At 42.7% G+C, this 20471-nt stretch overlaps 1 protein-coding gene across 3 annotated transcripts; it reads left to right on the forward strand.

Moving 5' to 3' along the window:
• Positions 1-145: 145 nt before the first annotated feature.
• rubcn (rubicon autophagy regulator) lies at positions 146-19916 on the forward strand. 3 transcript variants are annotated; one of them, XM_075485524.1, is made up of 22 exons: positions 146-509; positions 2216-2369; positions 2920-3003; positions 3494-3653; positions 3773-3879; positions 4006-4213; positions 5173-5598; positions 5984-6031; positions 6679-6774; positions 7633-7748; positions 7839-8037; positions 8216-8323; positions 9155-9229; positions 11237-11297; positions 11566-11698; positions 11837-11982; positions 12715-12779; positions 13084-13322; positions 14290-14351; positions 14470-14623; positions 14749-14842; positions 17546-19916. In XM_075485524.1, the coding sequence occupies exons 1-22, from the start codon at positions 472-474 to the stop codon at positions 17680-17682; spliced, it is 2910 nt and encodes a 969-aa protein (XP_075341639.1). In that variant the 5' UTR covers positions 146-471; the 3' UTR covers positions 17683-19916. The 3 variants fall into 3 exon arrangements, with proteins under 3 accessions (XP_075341639.1, XP_075341641.1, XP_075341640.1); XM_075485526.1 differs by lacking the exon at positions 9155-9229; XM_075485525.1 differs by lacking the exon at positions 5984-6031 and having other exon boundaries at positions 148-509.
• The last annotated feature ends 555 nt before the right edge of the window (positions 19917-20471 follow it).

Consider the following 20471-nt stretch of genomic DNA (forward strand, 5'->3'; position numbering starts at 1 on the left):
ACATTGATAACAGTACTGCAGTATTAATTTTGGACAGCAGGTGGCAGCATTTGACAAAGTTCAGTTATAAGCAATCGAGATGACTCTATTCTCACCAGCCGGGTCAGATACTTTACTCCAAGTATTGTATGTTGTAAATCCGCAAAAACCACTTGGATCCCTTATATTAAGTCAGATTGCACAAAGAAGATTAATCGCAGCATCATTTAATCAAACAAGCGGCACTATTCTGCTTAAAAAGTGGGCAGAGCGGTGCGCATCACCACCGCCCACTTGTGAGGACAGCCGGTCATGCGGCCTCCACTGTTTTGATTCACGACTCGGGCAGGAAGGGCAAACATGGCAGAAGAGTGGAAGTCTGGGTGACTTATCCAAGCTACCCTGCCATACAGTTTAAACTCCAACATAATAAGACCGGAGTCACCGGGGAAGCTGGCAACTGTGTGCGGTACTCGACTCTCTCCGGAGAACATGGAGGTTATGGCGGAGGAAGAGGCAGAGGAGCGTAGGTATGTGACAGCTTGGGCAGGGCTGATTACCCGGCTAGCAGAGTGAGAAAGGGCCGTCCATAGATAAACAACATAAGTAGAAAGTGATATCATTGAAAACCCAGTCGCTGATTAGATGGAGACAACCATTAATGCTTTCGGAGCTGAAACTCACGTAAGTTGAAGCAGTGTAAAAACACTAGGTTGCTAACTAGCCAAGAGTGCTAACTTTGAAGCTAGGCTAGGTTAACATATCATGACAGTCAGATAACCGGCATTAACTGCAAGGTTAAAATGATACATAATTGTATTGATGGTTACTGTAAGCTCCGTAGCATTGAAACACTCTAGACATTGGAAGCCGCAACAAGGACATTTAGCCGTATACTCTGTTGGTGCTAATTAATAGCAATCCAATGGTTAGGCTATGCTAGCAGCCAAAGCTAGCTGTCAAATCTGTTTTCTAGCTGTCGCTGGTTGCGTTGTGCAGTAAGGTCACATTCTTGATTAAAAATCTATATCAAACATGGAAGTTTGACAGACCAGTGTGCTTCATGTTCTGCCCAGGTTGCCTTTAAACAAATTGAATGTATTCAAAACACGATTCTGGTAGCGCCTTTGAGGGAATTAATAAGTGTACTTGTATTCAATTTTAAGAAAGTTGCGAGTGGCTGCTTGCGCTGTTTAAACTGGCAGAGTACTCTGCACAGTAGTACAGTTTGAACTGAACAATTAAAAACACAATACTAAGTGTACACTGTAAACACAGTTGTCCCGAGGTGTACAGAAAAACTCCTACATGCACACTGCCATGCGCAAACTCGGAGGGAACCGTGCTGACATGAATCTTGAACCACAACAAACTTTTTTGGGGGATTTGAGGAATTTTACTCCATGATGGTAGCCTCTCTCTATTATTGCTTAAATTCATCATGCTCTGGAGTATGTAAAGAATGTTCTCTAACTTTAAGCCAATTATGTGATGTTATTTGATTAGTGGCCCACCACCTGATGCTGCTCAGTGCCACAGCTGCTTCATACAAATGAGTTTTTATCCTCATAAATGTGCTCCTGTGCACAACATGGAGAACTACAAAGATGTTGTTTGCTTTTTTTGCGATTACTTTATGTGGTAAAGGGGTTCAAAAGGAGATGGCTGGGGAAGGTGCCCTATAAACATTTAAGGTGCTGACAGAAGAGAAAACTAGGGAAAAACAAAAGTTGTGTAACTGGTTTTGTTCAGCTTGACTACTGATCTGAGGGACTGGATATAAGCCAGAACTTTCTGGCTCTGAGGTAGTTTGACCTGGTATAATGTAGCTTTTTATTTATTTATTATTTATCTGAAACTTTTAACAGTAACTATCCATCGCTGTATCCTAAAGATAAGTGATGCCTCCCTTGTTCTGTACCCAGTTTAAGATGTTCCTTTAAAGGCTTGTTAAGGGCTGACCTGTTTGAAGAATTTGTGCAAAATATGAGCTTTCTGATTATATAATCTGATGCCAGTTGCTATTTTATTCACAGAAAGATTGTGGTCAGCACAGCTGGGGAGTGACTAAATTGCTGAGGAGGACAGTTTCTTAGTGCAGGGAATTGTGTTTTGTTTGACATCAGCAATGATTCAAGCAAGCCACACAGTTGTCACCAGCACTTCTTTAATTCATTACTCATTGTACCCCACCCCCCCATCCTGTCTTTCCTTCCTGCCTCCTGTTTGCCTCCAGGAGGGAGCAGTGGAAGCTCCTGTCCAGCTTAAAGACCACAGTGGAAGGCCTCGTGTCCACCAACAACCCTAATGTGTGGTCACGGTACGGCGGCTTGCAGCGGTTGCACAAGGACATGAACAACATCCTCAGCCACAGACTAAAGAATGAGCAGGTCAGGAAATGTCGCCCTTTTGAGTTTGATTTTTAAATTATTTTTTTTATTTATTGATTATTTATTTTATTGATTATTTATTTATTTTTTTTCAAATCAAATCTGTTATTGATTGAAGACTTTAGCTGATCAGTTTCTCCACAAGCTGCTGCCTGCTTGAGCAAATTCTGCTGGTCAAAGTTGGCGTTGTTAAACTTTGACCTGCTATTTCCACGGCTGGCCAGTTGAAACGATTGCATCCGTCTTGATGAACATGATGTTTCAACACATGGGACTGATTGAAAGTTGTATCTCAGTAGCCTATGTGTAGGATGGAGTCGTGTTTTTTTTTTTTTTTAAAGAAACCTTTTCCAATCCGATTACAAGCAAGCTTCTCAAACACCTGATCTGCGTTTAATGTGTGAAGACGTTGTCTTATTTTTTTATCTCTGACAAATTTTAGATTAGTCATTATCAGTCAGAATGATCAAATTTAATGAAAAAAGTGAGAGGCACTCCCTCTCTGTGATGGCCTGTTGTGTTTATTATAGCAGCTGCCTTTCTGTTGCAGGTGTACTACAAGCACAGAGACTACTGGCCATTCGTTTGGTGCGTTCGCTACATCAGTCCCCATCTTACCTCACACGTCGAACAGGTGTGCTGATTTCTGGCGCCTTCTCTCTTGGTCTTGTTGGTTGGTTTGTTCTAAAGCCTAAAACTGTTGACATTTTGCGAATGGCCTCTTTTAGTTGTATAGGCTGTACTGAAAAGCAACAAAAGTAACCCATTTCTTTTTTTACTTTACAACTATTCTACTCATTTACCATTTGTCCGTCATCATATTGATTGTTATATCAGCAACAAAATACCTTTAGGGGGTATTTCAGAGTATAGCCTAACTGTTGTGATGATGATAGTTAAGGGTTTTCAGTTCAGTTCTCTGCCTGCAGTTGCTGACCCAGCTATGATGTAATAATCATGTGACGGCCTGTTGCAGCACTGCCTCCTGTCCTTTAGCTTTGCCAGTAAAAGCACCGTTAAATAGTGTTATTTTGTTATACTCTTGATAAGTGTTTTAATCTGCTGCCAATGCCCCCGACTGTGTCATCCCAATCGGTTCTGCTCGTCTCTCTGTCCATCCTCAGTTCAGTCACCTGGAACCGGTACTGAGCAGTGGGATGCAGAGTGCTGGTGAAAGCTACAAGGCTGAGCGCTGGCTGCTTCACAGCTTGCAGGTTCACATGCTCTCAGCTCAGCTCAGACCTCTGCTCGGGCATCTGGGACATACTCGGAAATATTACAATGGTGAGTGTTGCCATAGCAATTGAAACCTCTATATATTTCTGTGTTTTCCTGTCCACGTGAGACGTTGTGTCGGTTGACTTTCACTTTCTTTGTCTCTTCCTTATGTCTCTGTCTTTCAGATGATGCATTCCTACTGAGTGAGCCTCACGTGACCGCCATGTTTCAGTGTCTGGAAGCTGTGGAGCAGAATAACCCCAAACTGCTGGCCCAAGTAGACACAGTTGGGGTGGGTTTCTTACACGTCTCTATATATGTCACAGCTCCTGTGCATAGACGAAACAAAGGAAATGGGAATGTGCGAGGTGTGTAACAGGAAGTTTTTTTTTTTACAATGTCTCTTTTCACCCTCCAGTTGTCCCCTCTGAAAGGCTCACCATATCTGGGGCTTTTGAAGAGCCAGAGCTTGTGTGTGCTGCCAGGGGCCGGTGGGACCTGGAGGAACGCTGACACGGCTCCCAGCAGAGAATCTCTAAACCGCAGACTTGCCACCTCAAACTGCTCTTTGAGAGAGCAGAAATCTGCCAGCATTATAGGAGCTACATCCCATAACAGCGACACAAGTGAGGAAAATAGCCGGTGTACAAAGTGTACATTTTAAATGTGCGCTTGGATTTGTTGGTGCTGTTGTTGATTTGTAGTTTGTTCTCATTCAGCTCTTTCAAGATATTAATTAATGTAACGACAACTTTGTTCTTTACGTTTATTTCTGCTTCTTTATGGTATAGTACGGTGACTATCATGTTGTTTTTTTTTTGTTTTTTTTTGTTTTGGACTATTAATCACAACCAAATGTCTTTGGAAACAGTAATACTTACATTGATGTTTTATGAACTGGGAGATCTTTTCCTGGTAATAATAAGTTCTGATAACAATTGTTCTGATTTGATGGTTGAGTTTCGGAGTCGGATGGATCATTCCTTGAAATGATTTTAGGTGAACTAAACAGGTTTTATTCAGACCAGACAAAATTGTCTGTCTCTGTTTTCGGGGGAAGGTCACTATTTCTGTTCTATATGGGAATACATGTGGAGGATTTGGGTTGTTGGGCTGTGAATACACTACAGTTGGTACGTGAATGGACTGACTTAATCATACAGAGGACTGATTGTTTGTGGAAAAAAAATCAGCTTTTGAGGAATGTGTTGATGTAGCCTGCAAAACTCAACCTCCTGAACTGAGAGGACTCAAATCGGCTGAATAAACGATTTGGACTAGTTCTCTAAAAAAATGAATGTTACTTTTATTGCAAAGACAGCCTTGAGGCCGAGTCACTTTGGCGCATGTCAAAATTAGTCTCATAATTAACGGTCTGACCGCCTCTACCCGCAGGCCTGGGTTCAGAGAAAGGAAAAGTGGATATGCGGTACCGCTTGTGAGCATTTGTGGACAGAAAGTTTCAGTTGTCTGGAGAGATGGTTAAACCACGCTACCTCAAGCGTGACGGAAAAACAACAGTCATGTTTTACCGTTTTGAAAACTGTTTTCATGGAAGATTCATGTTTTGTGTGTTGTGTTGCAGACTCTACCTCTCCAGCCAGCAGCCCGGGAGCTCCCTGGGTGTGTGTGTCCAGGCCTGGGGAGATCGAGCAAGGCGTGACTCCTCCTCCCGTGCCGGCGGCGGTTCCTTGCATCTCACTAACGGAATCCCCCTCGTCGGCCTCCCTTCAGGCTGAACCTGGGGACTCTTGCGATGGGGACTCTGATGATGGTCCAGAGTATCTGGCTATTGGTAACCTGGGCCAGCGGAGTCGCCGTGACTCCCGCAGCTCCACTCACAGCAGCGACCCAGGCGAGACCAAGGAACAGTACCTACAGCGGAGTTCCCTTGCCCCGACCCCACCGAGGCGTTCATCTTTTTCAGAGGGTCAGAGGGGGCCGGGCAGGGGGTCCAGAGGACACGCCCGCTCATTTTCAGACACAGGTGTCAATCAAAAACTCAGGAATGGTGAGTCAGCTAGTATGATGGTGGAGTTTGTGGAAAGCTAGATTTGAAAACATTTAAATATCTTAAAACGCCTCAAATGAATTGTGTCCATTACAGCTAAAACCCTACCGTTGTTAGTATTCAATGAATGGAATCGTATGCGCAGACCAGTCACATGAAGCTTTAAGTATTAAGTTGATGGTAGCATTGATCTGCATTGTCATTAATTGTAACATGGTCAGTATTATTTGGAGGCGTCCCTTGTACTCGGCTCTGGTCTTTCTTAGAAGATGCACACTTCCTGTCTGAGTTTAAAGCCAAAAGAACGTCCTCTTTTTGGCTTTAGAGCAACTTCTCTCATTCTGCTCTACCTCTCTATTCTCTCTCTTTTACTGTTTGCACAAAGGAGGGGGCCACCGAAAAATCACCATAATAATAGAGGATCCTGTGGCAGGTTGGCAGTGCAGTTTCACTGTACTCCATCACTTGACCCCCCCCACCCTCGTATTTATCCATTTTGTTTTATGCATGTTGATGAACTTTATCCCTCTCATTTCCAGTCTTACCTTCAGCTCATCATTTGTGCTTGTGGTCCGCAAGAGCCCTTTGTTTTTTGATATGATCACATATTTTACTTGGATCAGTTCAATGTGGCAAAGCCAGGAATGATCACTTTCATTTCAGTTTTCATTGCATGCAAGTGTGTGTTTAATGAAAAAAATTCAAGTATTCATTCAAGGTTTTTTTTGTTTTTTTTTTATTTGCATTTATAGGATGCAGTACAAGTTTAGAAGTAAAGGGAAAACAATTTGGTCTCTGTTTTGTGTTTCAGTTCCGCATCAATCAATGAAACCTCATCGAATCCCTGATTTTTCTGATTTTTAATTTTACTGTCTTGCCGGCATTATGCTATGATCATGGTTAAAACTCAGCAGACAAATATTTTTGTCTCCTTTTTTTTTTTTTTTTTTTTTGTAGTTGTTGCATACAGTAAAACATCTCCAGCATACATATCCATAGATGTTAATATTTGGCACAAAGTTATGGGACTTTGTGATTTTTAAAAAGCTGTTGACACGCAGTGTTTTTTCTCTCTCTCAGAATCGGCTGTCGAAGACTGCTGTATGAAGGATTACAGTCCTTTCTCACCTCAGCGCAGTGATTGCAGCACCCCCAGTTCACTTTACATGGAGTCTCGTGAGTTCTCAGATTTTCGGGTTGCAGTACTTAATAATGTGCTTTGATAGTTCCAGTATAGCACAGTTTTGCTACTGTTGCCCTTAGCGGAGGAAAATCTTCCATTTCACATTCAAATTTTTCAATTTTGCAGATGTTCTTTTTTTTTATGTTTAAAGTTGGGGATAACAAACGTGTTACAAGTACAATAGAGAAAATGTCAAGCTCTGTTGTACTTGCAGAGCCACGTGCAGATCCTGTGGTTGTTTGACACAAAATGTGATCCAGAGGCTGTTAACAGCACATTTATATATGGGTGTCAAGTGGATGAGGAAGTTGACATAGACAATAGTTTTTTCATGCAAACCGAGTCTTCACTTACTGAATGCCGATGTGACTCAAGTGTCCTATAAACACGACAGTCTGGATTATCAGCAGGAAGGTCACGGAAGGGTTACAAAGTGTGTTTTTGATGGTATAAACCATTTTAATGACCACAAACCGTACACCCTTAAATTTAAACATGAATTTAGCTTTAGTTCACTTAGTTATTGAAAAATTTAGCCAACTTTAAATTTATCCCCAACAAAAGACAAATAGTGCATGTTTTATTCCACTGCATTGTTTTGTAAAGCTGTAGTTTCCTTATGCATGTAGGTTTACATAAATGAATAGTTCAAACTTCCCCCTTCTCGATTAGCTGCGGCAGACATGTAAAAGCCAAACCTTTGCTTTGTACGTTTAAACAGGTGATGGGGAATATCCAACAACATACAACCTGTATTCAAAAACCCGTTATTTATTTGGCTCTTTTTATCGATTAGTGTAAAGTTGTGTGTGTGTGTGTGTGTGTGTGTGTGTGTGTTTCGGTTTCTTCAGATGGGACCCAGTACAGCAGCGTTCCTGACGGGATGTTCAGGAAGCCTTCAAAGGGTCAGAGCCTCATCAGCTACCTGTCAGAGCAGGACTTTGGCAGCTGTGCTGACCTTGAAAAGGTCACAACTTGATCTATTTCAAATGTCAGTTTTATAAAGAAAAGTGGTTTACTCTGCTGATTGATATCCGATAACCTCTTCATCCCGCAGGAGAACGCTCATTTCAGCATCTCGGAGTCCCTTATAGCAGCCATCGAGCTGATGAAGTACAACATGCGGCGTCAGGAGGAAGAGGGCGAAGAGGAGGGAGACAGTGACTCTGAGATTCAGCAGCTAAAGCAAAAGATCCGGCTGCGGAGGCAACAGATCCGGCGCAGCCGCCTGCCGCCCTGCACACCCTCCCAACACAGTACGCTGAATTTCTAGTTGGTTGATATTTACTGGTTGATGCAGATGCACCACATTTCCTTTATCATTGAGACGACCAGTCCTGTTGTCTAAGAAGGGGTTTTGTTTATGTAACCCATGATCAAAATTTCCTGGATGCATATGATGCGTAGTCTCCTTGAGTCTTTCCTTCTGTGCAGATTTCCATTCCACCGACAGTGGAGGCTCCAGGAGGAGCTCTCAGGATTCCTACCAGGGCCTCTCCAACTCCGGCTCAGCTGAGGAGGTGGAGGAATGTGAACTACAAGGTACGGGGGGAATTTAAGTGAAAACACATTTGTTTCTTCTTTTTTCCCCATCACCATTAAAAACAAGCTGTTCATTGGGACCGATCAGTGCAGGAATACTAATGTTAACTTATTTTTATCTGATGCAGCTCCGTCTGCAAAACGACACAATGCAGGAAACGGTCTTCCCATCCAGAGCTGTAAACTTGTTACTTTGACCAAAGTATTGCCATCTATCTATCTATTTTTTTATTATTCAGAGTTCATTGGAAAATTTCATCACGTGTCTGTGTGAATGAGTCGTTATTTCAGTCATAACTCACACCCACTCATAACCACAATGGCTGCTCACTAAGTTTTATGACGAACCATAAACATAAAAGTCTGAGTCTACAGGTCACAGCATGGTTACGCGCAGAGCGTGGGAGTGAGATTTAGGATTTATATGGTCGTACCTATTTCAAAAGGTGTGGTTGGTCTAACAAGGCGAGTGTCATACAGCAGATAATATAAAAGACACTTTTCATTTGAACGTGTATTATTTTGATACATGGGTTGCAGTTGTCTTGTGTGTGGGTTCTACTCTGCTCGTCTGTTTAAACCTTTAAAAGGTTTGTGTGTAAATTCTATTTACTGTGATTTCTTTTTTTTTTTTTTTTTTTTTTTTTTTTTTTTTTTGTACTGCCGTGAAATGGAACTAGTTATCTCCAGCCTCACCAACAACACAACTTTCTCATGTGCAGCAGTCCGCTGGGATGTGCCGACACACAGCTCTTTCCAGTGTTGAAATATGTGTGTGTTTTTGTGTGTGTGTGGTGCGGGTTGTTCTGAGTGTTAGTTTCTGTCTCTCAGATGGCTGTGAGGGCCAGTCCCTGCTGGCGGTGTCTCAGAATGGACTCTCCCTGTCACTCGCCTCCCTCTTCTCAGGTATCTGCAGGACGGTGTAGTTTACAGACGGTTTACTGTGGCCGTGCTCCCACGAGAGGAAGCTGGTGGCTTTGCCCCAAACTGAAAACTGCGACCCCTTAATCTCTTCAAGTTACCTAGCTTTGCCTTTTTAATCATGAAATTGCTATATTTCCAAATCTGCTATCGGGTTTTTGCAGATATCTGCCACGCCAGCGTTACACTTTTGTTCATACTTGTTTGATACCAGCCAGTCAATACTGTTGGCTTATTTTGGGTTTCGTGAACATATTTAGTTTGAATATTTATTGGCCCAAAAACTCTACGTGGAAGACAAAACGATCAGTGTTGGGGCGAAAACAAAATTAGAACATTAGGTTACAGGCTTGGAATTTTGGGAGGCAAATATGCAACAGTGGGTATCATGTCACTACCTTTTCCAAGTGAAAGATAGCGGTGTCCAGTCCCTAAACGAATGCAAACATCAATCCGAGGGCAGCTACTTAACCGTTAACTCCAAGTAGCTGTTGATTTAACAACACATTTCTCGGTTTGGGGATGTTGTACGTCCGTGTATCTGAGATTATTTCGGAAAACGCCGTAACTTTTCAGTTTGGGGATGAGCCAGCTGCCTCTTCACCTTCGTTGAACTGTGCTTGACTGTTTGTGTTGTTGCTCAGTGCTTCGGGTTTTGGTGGCGCAGGAGGACAGATGTGCCTGTAGCTGTTAGTTTAATGAGGCACGTGGGAGGAGACGAGCGAGTCAACGGGTGGCATTCTGTTTCATCTGTAACGAGCAGTTATCACCATCCATCCTCGTCATTATTTATCATGTTCAGTGATGATGAGGTGTGATTGCTGTCACATACACATCCCTCCGTCTTTTTGTTCCCTTTGTTTTTTATTTTTTTTAAATGGAAATGCATACAGTTTCTGACTGGCTTTGCTTTAATAAACAATTATTTTTGTCAAAAATATTGCAGCAGCAGGGGCAGCGCCGGTAATGAAGGACCACGGTGCATTTTTCTCTTTAAGTGGCTTTTATTTACATGTAATATGTTATTTTATTAAATTTTTTTTGCTTTAATGGGAATGAACTATTCATCCAAAGCCCATTAACTCTCTAACTGTGCTATGATTGCACCTCGCTCTGCTGGACACAAAATCACTGAGAATCATCTGCCTCGGCCTCTGCTCACACTTCCCTTTTTTCTGGGTGCCAATCATTAAAAACACGACGGGCATCACATTCCAGTCAACAATCTGCCCGAACTATCGGTACAAGCGGAGCTATTCTCAGACACCATTGAGCCAAATCATATTGTTTGTGTGTCTGTAGCTAAATCTATCATTTTTGTTTTGCAGAATGATTCCACTAGAATCTTTTCTTTGCTAATGCAGGTGATCAAAAGGCTCTCCACTCCCGCTACTCTGCGAAAACGTTTATTCACTGTAACCCCGAACGGCTCTGAATCTAAGCCGCGCTTCGAGAACAAACGAGAATGTTGATCTCGTGATAGAAAGGATCCCCGCAGGCGATCTCCTGTTCTGCCAAACCCGGGCTGCTTGTGTTCTTGCTTACATGTTGATTCTTCAGTTTTGGAGGAAAAAAAGATTAAAAAATGTTGTAGAGATGCTGTCGAATATGTTCTGCTTTCACTGCATGCCCCCCCCCCCCGCTGAGTGCCATGTATAATCTGCTTGCATAGTTTGCTGTGAATCGGCTAGTAGACTTTTAACTCTTCCCACAGAATTACATATTTTCCAAGAGCTTCTTTTCTAAAACTTTCCCTCGCAACATTAAATGCTGCTTTGCCGTAGAAGATGCCGTCATCTGAAACCAAAGAAACTCCATCCACTGCCCTGTTTTTCCCCTTTTCTTGCATTATTTTAGTTTCTTCCATTACTAAAGAATCACAACTTTTGTTTTCTTTTTGGCTCGGGGATGAAGAAGGTTTCTGCACCCCATATCAGCCTCTCCTCCTGGGTAGTCAGATCTCTCTCATTTTGCTCTCGCTTTGTCCTCTAGATGCAGACATAAAGCGCAGTGTGAGCTCCAGCGGCAGGTCTTTTCTCAGCTCAGAGTCCATGTGAGTAACATTTTCTTTTCACCTTCACGCTGCTTCATGCATACAATTTTTCTTTTTCGTCATGACAACTGAATGTTAATGTTAAAACGGGTGTTTTTGGTGACCCAGGCCCTAAAAAACAAAACTCAAGGACTACATCGGGCTCTTATTTTGGGGATTTCTGGGAGTAAGATGAACGAGATGGATTCGCAGCCAACAGAAAGACTTTAGCGGAAAACCAGTCCACGTGCTTTTTGAACATTTCTTTTCTCTGTCTTGTGTTTTTCAGCTCTCCCTCCTACCTCCACTCTAACTCGGCGGAGTCGGTAGCCATGGGTTTACTCAGGCAGTTTGAGGGCATGCAGCTTCCTGCGGCCTCGGAGCTCGACTGGCTGGTCCCAGAGCACGACGCTCCACAGAAGGTGCGTCGTCTGAGCAGAGTTGCATCCCTCCACATATGGCCCTTCACACCCACTAATTTCCAGAAAATAAAAAAGTAATCGCTGTACTTCGCAGAGAGAAAAAGACCAGTTCTTAACTTTGATCTCGCTGTCTTGCAGTTGCTGCCCATTCCCGACTCTCTCCCGATCTCTCCTGATGACGGTGAACACGCAGACATCTACAAGTTGAGAATCCGGGTTCGAGGCAACCTAGAATGGGCACCGCCTCGACCTCAGATCATTTTCAACATTCATCCTGCCCCCAAGTGAGTGAACGGCTGGCTCTACCTGCCCTCCCCGTCTTTCTCACTTTACTTTGTTGTCCGTTTATTTCTGTTTTAATCTGACCCCTGTTGTTGCATAACCTTTGTCACCGCACACACAAATGGATCAGTGCGTATGTAATCAAAGCATTTGCTAAGAAGCCACAAATTACAGCAGAATTGGAGGAGTGAGCAGAGCCAGAGTCAAAATGAACCATCAGTCATCATCATCTTTGAATCTTTAGCTTGTAATTTATTCCTTTTTTCATCCTGTCTTATCATCATACAGCTTTCAAAGATGATTTACAACAAAACGCGTCTGAACCGTCTCCGTTTCCAACACTCCTGAAGTTTGTGCGCAGATGTGAATGTTGGCACACACGATTTGCATCACATCGTGTGTTCATACATTGGACTGCAGCGTGTATGTTGCTATTCTGCATAAACACCACCCACAGATTTTATTTAGGCACAGCTGAACTGGTCTCGGGTCAACAACACGCAGGTTGAAGATCATCAGGTCCTCTTTCAATAAGCTGTTTTTTCCAAGCAAGGTGCTCAACTGTCCTTGTGTCGTTTAAAGGTTTAGGAAAAAGGCTTTTTAGTTTGTAGACATTCAGGAGATTGACCTTGTATGCTGTTGACCAGGTCATGTAAGGTCGCGTGTAACAAGCAAAAAGTTAAAACACAGTTTTTCTTCTTTGTCTGTAACTTCTGTGTTGGTTTCGCTTTCAGGAGAAAGATCATTGTGGCTAAGCAGAATTATCGCTGCGCTGGCTGCGGCACCCGCATTGACCCAGGTAAGAAGAGCAACCACAGAAACACTTCAGCATGACTGGAAGTGTTTTGTTTTTTTCTTTCTTTTTTAAGCTTTTATTTTTCTATTGACCTTTTTAGCCTTGGTGCACTTTTAAAAATTACTCAGTCAACTAGAACTAACTTTAACACTTGAGCTGAAGAACATCCTCATTCAACCTTTAGTCGCTTTTTTTTTTTTTTTTTTTTTGGGTACTTCCTCTCATGTCTCAAAATGCCGAGCAGAGACACAATTAGCCTTTTTTTCTTTCTTTGAAATAGTTTTGTTCCCTTTCTTATCTGTGTCAGATTATATCAAGCGACTGCGTTACTGTGAATACCTCGGCCGTTACTTCTGCCAGTGCTGCCACGAGAATGCTCAGGCCGTTGTTCCCGGCCGTGTGCTGAGGAAGTGGGATTTCAGCAAGTACTATGTCAGCAACTTCGCTCGAGATTTGCTGAGCAAGATCGCTGGCGATCCGCTGTTCAACCCCAGTGACATCAACAGCGGCCTTTACAAGAAGATCAAAGCCCTGGAATCTGTTAGGGTGAGTTTGAGGCAGCGTGTCTTTTTATAAGCAGATATTGCAATTACCAGTGTCAGAGGTTGCTGATTACACGGATTGGCTGATAACATCGAATTAAAAGAGAAACGCCTGCAATGCACAACAACCCTACTGTGGTGTTCTGAACATTAAGTACCCTAAACTGTGAAATGGCAAACTTGTGACCCGATGCTATTTGGCTGGGAAGCCGGAATGAATAGGGACATTCATGTGTTTAACAGATAACATTTGGATGAAGCTAAAAAAACTCTTCAGTGCTGCTGTTCACTGACACGTTTGTCCAAGATTTAGCAAAACCGTTATATAAAGAAGATAAAAGAAGACCTATAATAGATTATACAAGCACATTTGCAACCGCATTATCAGGTACTCCATTATATAACAGTTTTTTTTTTTTTAAATCTCTTTTAATTCGATTTAATTTTTAATTCAGATCATCTCTTAGCATTCCTCATTTAAAAGTGTAATTAAATGATAATACTGGGCAGGAAAAGGCTTTGGAGCCTTATGTGTACGATTATAAAGGATTATAAGTCCTGCTGATGAGGAGCAGCTAAAAGGAACCCACTGAGAGCTGGCTGTGTGAGAATGTGTACACCAGTCCTCAACACAAAGGGCAGACTATTTGTAGAAATGCAATATGATATTCAGAATTGTGGTTTGAGTCCTGCTGCATCGTGAGATCATTTGGATAAAAATTGAGTGTGTTAAAGAGATAAAGTCATGGCGAGTTGCCTTCTTTGCCCTGATGCCTTGTTAAATACGTGTTTTCACTTTAGTAGCCAAGCGGGATTGTGTGTTCCCAGGCACTGTAGTTTGAAGATAAGTAAGGTGGGGTGTTGAGTGTGTTGCAGCTTTGTGCTATAAGGTGTCACGTTTAACGTTTTGAATGTTCTTTTGTTCTCATTTTACGCTGACGTAAACGGTGTTTTCCAATTTCTCTGATTAGGTTCTGAGGGTGCAGCTGTTCCACATGAAAAATCTCTTCAAGACCTGTCGCTTTGCTAAAGAGTAAGTCATAGCTGTGCAGCTTTGTCTCCCTTTTTAGTTGAACCGTTTTTAATCTCTGTTGGCAAAACGATGGGCCTCGCAGAGAAGAGTGTCACATGTTCGCGTCTGTACCCCTCAGGGTGCTGGACCAGTTCGACAAGCTGCCAGGTCACCTGACCGAGGATCTTCACCTTTTCTCTCTCAATGACCTCGCCGCTGTGCGCAACGGAGAACTGGCTCCCCGAATGAAGGAGCTGCTTAAGCTTGGTACCATGCATGTAGCTGGCTGTGTGGTAAGATGAGCCCCATCATTTCTGTCTCCATACGATATCAAGAAGCTATTGAGCTGTTTTAATGTCCACAAAATCCCCAGATTTCTGGAGCTCTCCTAACGGTTCTCCTTCTCTCTTTACCCCAGCTGTGTCAGGCGAAGGGCTTTGTGTGCGAGTTCTGCGGCAACGACAAAGACATCATCTTCCCCTTCCAGCTGAGCAAGTGCCAGCGCTGCGAAGGTGAGCCCCCTCCAAGAGCCCCCTCCTCCCGCATTTCTTTTCCACTTTCCTGGAAAGACTGGAAGATCCCCAGTCCTCGTAGATTGGCGAGGGTGCTGTCCAGAGACAGGAGGGAGGGGGAGGGAGGGGAGGAGGATTTACAGCTAGGAGCAGATCAGGTGATGAGTGGAGAGCAAAAGAAGACGGATGAGAAGGGAGCAGAGTTGAGGCACACAGCTGAAGTGAGGCATAATAGAGGGGGAATATTTCAGGCTTTGACTTCTGGAAAACTGGTTAAGGCTTTTTCCAGGAGGAAGAGTAATGACGAGGACCAAGAGTTGGCAGGGAGCGTCGGAGAGGTGGAGGGGGTGGAAGAGATGGAGTCGAGCAAAGCGGGGGAGGGAGGAGAGGGTCGACATGTGGATGTGTGCGGTAAAGAGGGGGATAAGAGTGAGGAAAGTGGAGATGAACATGCTCGGAGGGGAAAAGGGAACTTCCTGAAAGTTCTACAGATGGACAAATTTAAAAAAATCATCTCAAAGCGAGACAGAAGAGGGAGTGACAACGACACATGCAGCAGTGTGGAAAGTTTAGATGAAGCAGGACGAGCGAGGAAAGGCCGCTGGATGGTCTCGGGGTTCGCAAGTCGAGTCAAGAAGTTGTCAAAAAAAGGGAATGAGGATGAAAGGGAAACAGAAGTGAAGGAGGATCTCGGAAGTGAAGAGTGTGTAAAGATGGCTTTGGAGGGAGCAGAGGAGGACGGGAAAGATCGGGCAGAGGGTGCAGATGAAACGACAGAAATGGAGAAATTTATAGTCCCAAAATTACTAAAACCCCGTAAGCTGATGTCTGGGAGAACCAAGGGAGAGGAGGATATAAGCAGTCGTGAAAGTGACGGGAAAAAAGGGTTGAACAGTGAGGAGGAGGGGGAGGAAGGCCGTAAAGATACGGCACAAACTAAATGGAGAGCTCGCAAAATCCGCAAAGCGATGAGAATAACCAAAGGCAAGGAGATGAAGGACAGGGGTGGGCAAGATGGAGAGACCGCAGGGGAGAATGCCGAGAAGGAGGACAGAGATGATTGTACTGAGGGAGGTGGAGGACAAAAGTAACAGCAAAGTAAAGTTAAAGAATAATTTTGAAGGTTCAGGGTAAGGAAGCTTGTTTCCAGGCGTCAGAGATTAGATTAGAAAACTCGCTCATCAGGTCTAAGGTTGTTATGAGCCATTTAAGTACAGCTTGTAGAATGTGAATCTTTGGTATTTGGTGAATAATAATTAGTTATCTGGGGGCTTCAGAACTGCTTATCCGTACTTAAAGTTGCCAAGTTATTTATGTTTTGCAATTGTTTTATTTGAACCTGTTTTAAATGTTTTTACCAGAGCTGACTGCCTGACTTTATTTTTATATTGTAAAGCTGTACTTGTTGTCTGCAAATATTTGCCGGTTGAATGCAAGTCCACAGCCTGTGTATGGTAGCTGAGCACGGAACCTACCGACAAGCGGAAATGGGCTTTTCTTGGCTCGCAACTTTTCAAAACTTCTCATTTCACATCTTATGTGTTATTTTTCAAATCCGCACAAAGAACTCAAGTGGTTACGCTTTCATTTTCCTTCAGTTTGTCAGCCTCACTCTTCCAACCATCTTTCCTTCGCTCATTTCCATCTGAATTCCTGGCACTACTGTGGTGTTAGTTTAACGGACGCACAGCTGGTGGAGGGTAGATGTTATGGCAGCCATTTGGTGGTGGATGTCTTAGTTTTCCTCCTTTTTTTTTTTTTCCGGCTCTGTGCTGTTACTGTCTTGGCAGCCGTCTGCCACCCAAGAGAGAATGCTGCTAATGTACGTCCCTGAAGTGGTACGTCACCCCTTAACGTTAGGTTTGAGTTTACTTTGGTCAGAGATTTCAGTTTGTTGAAGCTGCAACTTTTGGTATGCCTGAGGCAAGTGGAGCTTTGATAGTTTGATCACTCATTACTTCAGCTTTCTCTGATTGTCTGCTTCGTAACACGAGTGGAGTTGTGTAATCGTACTCTTCCTCCAGCTTAGGAGAAGCCTTGCACTAATTCTGCCGCCTCATCTCTCTATGCTGTTAGATATACGGTATATATTATTTATTGTTGTTGTAGGACGAATGAGATTGTGCCAAGGTTTTTTTTAATCTGTAATTTATGTCTTTTTAGTTGCTTTTGCCTTTTTACTATTTAAATTCCATCTTCATGTCAACAAGAAATAAACAGTGTTCTTGAATTTGCTTTGCCTGTCATTTCATCATTCCATTCAGATTTGATCTTTTTCTTTTTTTTTTAAAACACAGAAAGTAGCAGATCTCAGTAAAGATACTGCAGAGTTGTGAAACTCTGCTGGTCTGTTAGGGTAGAACACGACGGGTCTCCACACGTTTAGGTTGTGCTTTGTGCCTCCCAGAACACGAGCTGCTTCAGACCTCCTCCCTCCTGTCTGCCTTGCTGCTTTTCACCTCTGTGCCTTTTTATATGCTCCTGCGCTTCACCCACCCTCCTTCGGGACACCTTGTGATTGGCTGTCCCTGCGTGCAGATCACGTCTTATTGTCTCCAGACTGGTTAAACTGGTTGACAGCTGTATAAAACTGGAGCCGCGGCTCGCTGCGAACCCCGCTTATCTCCTCTGTTACGGTGGGCTGTGAAGATGTTGAACCAAACTGACTTCTCTTTTGTTTGTGATACGTTTCCCCCTCCTCAGAGTGTCACGCTTGTTACCATCGGAGCTGCTTCCAGACAGGCAACGACTGTCCTCGATGTCATCGGCTGGCAGAGCGCAGAGAGAGGATGGCACGCAAAAACATGGAGGAACAAGAGGATGAGGGAGGTGGGACTTAGGGCCGGTGACAGCGGAAGAGCACAATGCGACCATGACTGCACTCAATGTCTCATTTTCTCATCCAGTCCCTTCAGACCTTGCTGATGGTACCGCCTGATAAGAGTAGCTTCCCACCAGGTTTCCGGATAAGGTTTCACTGCTTCATCTGTCAGGAGGAACGTGGCTACTGTTGATTTTTCTTCTTTTTTTTTCTGAGATGATTTTCTTTAAAAAAAAACCTTCAGACATGCACTTTAATTTGTGAACGTGTGCCGCTTGAAAAATATTCCGATTGCATTGAAATAAGATTGTGTTTGTTTTTTTTTGGAAAATGTGGAAATTTTCAAATGTTTTTTATGTTTAAAAAAATAAAGAGAGAAAAGAAAGAGAAAATATATCTAATATAGGCTCAACGTATTCCTCTCCCCCCCCAATAATCTGATCTCATTTCTCTTCTACTGGAGAAATCAATATTCCCTCCCATATTTCCTCTTTGTCACCACAAAAAGCAGTGGTAATTCCTCTAAAACTATGAAGCGCTCTCCTTGTTTTTGCCCGCCTTGGTTAAACAGAGCTGAATCATTCCTCTTTAGACGGAGCCCTTCTGTATGAGCGCGTGTGAATGAAGAGACCTGCTGCCTCGCACAGTTATTCGATGCCACCCATTTTGCAATCTCGCGTTCAGAAAGAGCCAAAGACTGTCTTGTCGAGAACTTGTTAGCGCTTGTGTATTGTGGTATTTGTAGGAAAGTATTTGCTCAGACTGTTGTACTCAGGTCTGACGCCTCTTACTACTGCCGGCGAATGCTTCGGACTCTTGATTCTACTGGCCTGGTTGAAATTTTTTGTTACCTAAAAAATGAATCTTTTTTTTTCTTTTCTCCTTTAACAAAATGAAATTAGAAATGTAAGCCTTTTTATGATTTGAGTGACACTGTATTTGAATAACCCTGCCAGTTGTCTTGTTTTTGTTTTAATATAAATACTCTGAAGATATTTAATTTATGCTTATGCTTTTCCTTAGTCCTCATGTTCCCGTTTTAACCACGTTTTTGAGCCTCTGGGACCAACAAAGTTAGACTGGCAGAGAAAGGAGAGTTTCGCGGGACAGCTGAATTTGCAGGACTGGATTTCAGGCAAAGGTGTCGGAATCGGTGTTGCAAATGTTTTGAATGAAACTACAAATGCTCTGTTTTTGTGCTGCTGTGTGTGTGTGTGTGTGTGTGTACACGTCTACCTGCTGTGCTTGCAGCCATGCTCAAATTGTTTGCACTAACCTGGTCAGCACTAAGCTGTTTTTTAACATAGGTTTTGGATTATCTCTGCTGAATGCACTGATCCCGTGTCGTTTTTTTTTTCGGAGGGGGGTGGAGTTCGGATGTCACTCTTTGGGAAGTTTTCAGATGTTCGTTATAAGAACATGAACCGTCACCTTGTAATGTCACCGTTTCTGTTATGAAGTTCCTGTCATCTTGGTTGCACATGTTCGAGGGGTTTCAGTCCAGTATAACAATTGAATTTAACACAGTTATGAACAACAACAAAAAAACACTTATTTTATCCCTCCGCTGACAGATTCAATCATTATTCTTAATTGTAGTTATAGTTTAACCCCCATATGTGTCACAAAGACGTGTCCAGTTTAAGTGCCTCAATATGTGTTTTGCAATATGGAATTTTCCCTGCTTTTTGCAGTCATCTATAGATTGCTCAGATTAATCGCGTGGGAACCGCTCGTCTACTACTGCAGAACTTTCCATTTTTCTTTTGGCAGATTTTCGGGCTTCAAGTCAGGTTTCTAATCGATGGCTCTGTTGTATTGGGATTCAAGGCGAAATGAGCTGTGACAGGACACGCAGGTAAAGCTTGTCCTCGATTTTAGTCCCAGGCATAAACTTTGCATTGTGTCTTCATGCAAAATCTGATATACTTACTGCTGTATGTGGACAAACCCATACAAGATGGACTCATGAAACAGTTGCATACTTGAGTCTTCACAAGACCTGCCCTTGTTTTTTTTTTTTTTTTTTTTTTAAAAGAAAGTTTGGACTCTGCAGCTTAAGGCTCCTGTAGAAACCGACCGCCCAACTCCTTTAAACACCTCTTCGGCTCAGCTGGTGGAGTCATGAGGTTTAAAGTGCACTACAGATTTAAATGTACGTTATTAAAAATGTTAATTATTCTTATTATGTCTTAATTTGCTTTGAATCTGTAATTATGTTGATAATAAATGACTGGCGAGACTGTTAATACATTGTCGACTGTGCCTACCATTCATTTGAACTGTCAGTTAATGTGCTTTTTATTTTCAGAATTGATCTATGATTAAACCATTTTGTGTCTGAAAAATCAGTGTAAAACAATCCAGTTTAGTTCAGTTAATGCAACAGATGTTCTCATTTCAGATCCCAGACTGTTGAGCGTTGGAGGCTAAAGCCAGTGATGATCAGCTAACAAACTAGTGAAAGTCAGCTGAAACAACAGTTTTTCAGCCTTCGTTCGCTGACGTGTGGTGGAAAATTCTGGATTTTAACTAGTGAGAAAAAGAGGTAGACCAGGAAAGATGGTTTCAACCCACCGTATGGATTAAACTGAGCATGTGTGCTTCAACTTTTACAAGACTTTTAAGAGGAAATTGCAAAAAAAAAGTCCAAAATGTAACTTCGACATTTACAGTGTGCGATGAGAATGTCGTGGGTAGCACATTATGTAAACTTTTGTACCATCTAGTGGCCATGATGAAAAAAGATTATTTTCAGAGCCTCACATCTTCTAAATACCAATGTTTAAATGTTCCAAGTTTTCCTCG

The sequence above is a fragment of the Odontesthes bonariensis genome, chromosome 15, assembly GCF_027942865.1.
Source record: "Odontesthes bonariensis isolate fOdoBon6 chromosome 15, fOdoBon6.hap1, whole genome shotgun sequence".
NCBI lineage: Eukaryota > Metazoa > Chordata > Actinopteri > Atheriniformes > Atherinopsidae > Odontesthes > Odontesthes bonariensis.

Excerpts from the sequence above, each read along its gene's own strand:
- rubcn (XM_075485524.1), top strand. The coding sequence starts at position 472 with ATGGAGGTTATGGCGGAGGAAGAGGCAGAGGAGCGTAG. Across the intron at positions 3,880-4,005 it reads CCCAAGTAGACACAGTTGGG|TTGTCCCCTCTGAAAGGCTC; the intron begins GTGGGTTTCTTA and ends TTCACCCTCCAG. Across the intron at positions 12,780-13,083 it reads CGGCACCCGCATTGACCCAG|ATTATATCAAGCGACTGCGT; the intron begins GTAAGAAGAGCA and ends TATCTGTGTCAG.